The sequence below is a fragment of the Natator depressus genome, chromosome 1 (assembly GCF_965152275.1).
Source record: "Natator depressus isolate rNatDep1 chromosome 1, rNatDep2.hap1, whole genome shotgun sequence".
Classification (NCBI taxonomy): Eukaryota; Metazoa; Chordata; order Testudines; family Cheloniidae; genus Natator; species Natator depressus.
This window is the reverse complement of record NC_134234.1, coordinates 8,910,361-8,913,357: the sequence shown is the minus strand read 5'-3', so window position 1 is coordinate 8,913,357 and position 2,997 is coordinate 8,910,361. Positions and strand designations below refer to the sequence as shown.

The window sequence follows — 2,997 nt, the reverse complement described above, 5'->3', positions numbered from 1 at the left end:
CTGTGCGAACCCGACAGAGAGTGTGGTTAGAGCGTGGAAAAGCTGGGCTGCATGAGCCTACCCGCTGGGGAACTGTTCCCTGCCAACAGACCCGCTCCTCCGATGCCGTCCAGCGTCACGGGGTCACCGAGCAGTTTGTAGCAGATCACGAAGTAGGGGTAGCACTGGGAGTTGTCGAAGATCACGTAGAGGGCAGGCTCTTGGCCATCATCGCTGCAGGAGTCGTAGCGCTGTCCGCCAGGCTCTCTCGCCGGGGGCTGGGTGTACCCGGGTCTCCCCAACGCCCACTTGCCCACCAGGACCTTGGCCAGGAACATGTGGCGGTGGCCGGCGTGGTTGGCCAGAGCGAAGTTGTGGGAGCAGTGGGCATAGAAAGAGAAGTAGCTGCCGTGGCCGTAATGGGCACCGTGCTTTCCGGAGAGACAGGGGTTAAAGTTCTCCCGGCAGATGGACGCCACGTTGTCGGCTGAGGTCCCGTGGAAGAGGTGCCTCTCCAGGAGCCTCTTCTCCTGGGCTGAGAGTCCTCTGGACATGCGCTCCTTCTGGCTGAGGTGGGTGCAAAGGAGAAACAAGGGGGTTTAGAGTCACTGCTCCCCAGCCCTGGTGCACTCCCAGTATCTGCTCCCCTGGCCACTGACCACCTCAGCGGGGGATCCAGACACGAGCCCAATTCCCTCTACGACGCGTACATTCTCTCTTCCTGCTGCTCTGCGTCTTCCTCACTAAACAGCTCGGCATCTCCTCCCCGGTCAGGTCCTGCACCTCCAGCCTCAGAGACTCAGTCCCTCAGTACACTCCCCTCGGCTCCCCTCAGCCCCACTCCTCTCTCTGCTCAGGATTCTCCCAGCTCTCTCTCCTCTCCTGGTCCATCCCACCCCGTTTCCTCTCCTTCCAGCTTCCTCTCCTTCCTCTCCTTCCTGGTCTATCCCACCCATTCCCCTTCACCTCCAAACTCTCATCCCACCCTCAGTCCCCCCAGTCTGCCCCTGAGACTGGTCCCAGGTGGCTCCTTCAGGCCCGGGCGAGGGGCCCCTCCTCATCCTTCTTGATGCATCTCTCCCTCCCCTGGGGTATCTCTCCCCTGGGCATCCCATGATGCTGTGCTGTTCCGGCTCCTAGCCCCTCGGCCTTCATACCCCTCCTCACAGCATTCCTCTTTCCTGAAGCCCTCTGAAGTCTTTCTATCGAGCCGGATATGGTTCGAAAGGACACGCTCCAGATCAGCCGCAAGACAACAGGGTTGGAGTCGTTGAGGAAAATCCTGAGGCCAGATGATTGTATCCCTGGGATGGGTCTCCTGAACCTTAGACACACCTCCCTTTGGCCCACCCAGAGAAGATAACCCATCTAGTCCTGCCCACAGCACTGGCATCAACGGCTTAATGGCGGGGTTAAAGCTGGTGGCCTGGTCTGACCCCTGCCTCATCTCTCGAAGCATCCGTTCCTCTTCCTACCTGCTGTATTTTTTCCAGAGTGCATCGTTCCGGATCCTGTAAATCCTCAGCACCAGCACCATGTCCTCCGGGACAGAAGCGTGGAAGAGCTCACAGATCTCGCGGTACACCGCTTCTGACGCGGCCACCTCTGCATGGAGGAAGGCCTGGCCACGGGGTGGCTGGGGAACCCAGGTGGCTGGGTATGGGCCACAGTACCCGTCTGTGGGTCTCTCCCCGGGGATGGTGGATGTGGAAGGATGGAAGAGTCCCCGGGAGCCCCAAGGGATTGTCCTAAGGAGATAAGGAGATGGGAGACCCTGGCCAGTCAGAACATAGCTCGGATCCCTCCAGCCATGGAACCGCCCAGGGAGTCACTTACCGCAGATACCGTGCCATGCAGCTCAGGGAGCGGTAGGCTGGTCTGCGCTGGATCTGGATGGGCTGGACAGATCCCTGGCCTTCAGTGCTCTGCTGAGGGGGCTTTGGATCCAGGGTGTAGAGCTGGCCCTGGAACTGAAAGGTGGGTTCCTGGGAGCCCCTCTCAAAGGCTGCAAGGAGGTCGTGGGGAACAGGCTGAGTAGAGAGAGGAAGGGGAGTTGAGCCCTTAGCATGACTGAAAGAGGAAGACCCTTACACGCATTGCTGCTCGCAAGAGGACCCAGTCCTGCCCTGGAGGGACCGTCCCGTCCTGGGAAATCAGTCTCTGTCTTCATCCAACCCTGGGCCGGCCATCCCATCTCCCCGAGATGCACCAGCCCTACCTTGGAGAGCTCCCCTCCCTGCCCCCTTGGGGTCCACCCCCCTCCCTTCACCTCCTCGTAAGGCTGCCAGGTGTCTCTGTGCTTCCAGTACACCTGCCACCTGGTGTGGAAGCGGGGATTCTGCTTCCAGTCTGAGGTGCTGGCCAGCCGCCTCACTCTGTTAACCACGTCCGAATAGCCCAGCTCCATGGTGTCCAGGTCCAGGATCCCAAACGATCGGTTCCTAAGAGGGGAAAATAATCTCACCCGTCGGCCCTAGGGGGCCCTTTTCTGGGAGAGGTCAGGACCGGGACCCCAAAACACCTCCAGTGGGGGAAATCTGAGGCACTCCCCGTACGCAGCTCCTTCTGCTTTTCCCTAGAGCCTCTGGCCGGGCGTGGCTGAGACGGTAGACGGTGGGGAACCTGCCCAGCCAGCACTCCTGCCCTGGCCAGGATGGGAGCAGCTGGGAGATGCAGTGCAGGCCCCCGTGGGGACAGACGGGGCGGGAGTGTTCCCAGCCCGTACCTGTCCAAGAACCGCACAAAGCCGTTTTTAGCGTCGCCGTAGAGCTTCTCCAAGTGACGCTGAGACGAATCGCTCAGACTCTGCCACGCCGCCCTTCCACTCCCCCTGATCTGCCAGTGGAAGGGGTAGCGGGTGTGATGGAGAGGGCAGCTCTCCCTCCGGGGGCAGTGCCCGAGCAGGAAGCCGTCACAGATCCGGATGCCGTCTTCCTGGTGGACGTGGAAGGGGACCCCGTCCTCGCTGACCCATCGCTCCGCAGCGGGTGGGGAGCTGCACCAGCGTTTGGCAGGCAT

The 2,997-nt window shown here is 61.2% G+C and overlaps 1 protein-coding gene across 1 annotated transcript; it reads right to left on the bottom strand.

Moving 5' to 3' along the window:
- LOC141981025 (protein mono-ADP-ribosyltransferase TIPARP-like) lies at positions 1–2,997 on the bottom strand. The gene is made up of 5 exons (XM_074942844.1): positions 2,705–2,997; positions 2,249–2,420; positions 1,816–2,009; positions 1,455–1,727; positions 1–546 (listed from the first exon to the last, which is right to left on the bottom strand). The coding sequence occupies exons 1-5, from the start codon at positions 2,995–2,997 to the stop codon at positions 27–29; spliced, it is 1,452 nt and encodes a 483-aa protein (XP_074798945.1). The 3' UTR covers positions 1–26.

Coding starts and splice junctions, on each gene's coding strand:
- LOC141981025 (XM_074942844.1), bottom strand. CDS start 2,997: ATGCCTGCCAAACGCTGGTGCAGCTCCCCACCCGCTGCGGAGCGATGG. Junction 1,728..1,815: donor TGCATGGCACGGTATCTGCG/GTAAGTGACTCC, acceptor TTATCTCCTTAG/GACAATCCCTTGGGGCTCCC. Junction 547..1,454: donor CTCTGGAAAAAATACAGCAG/GTAGGAAGAGGA, acceptor CACCCACCTCAG/CCAGAAGGAGCGCATGTCCA.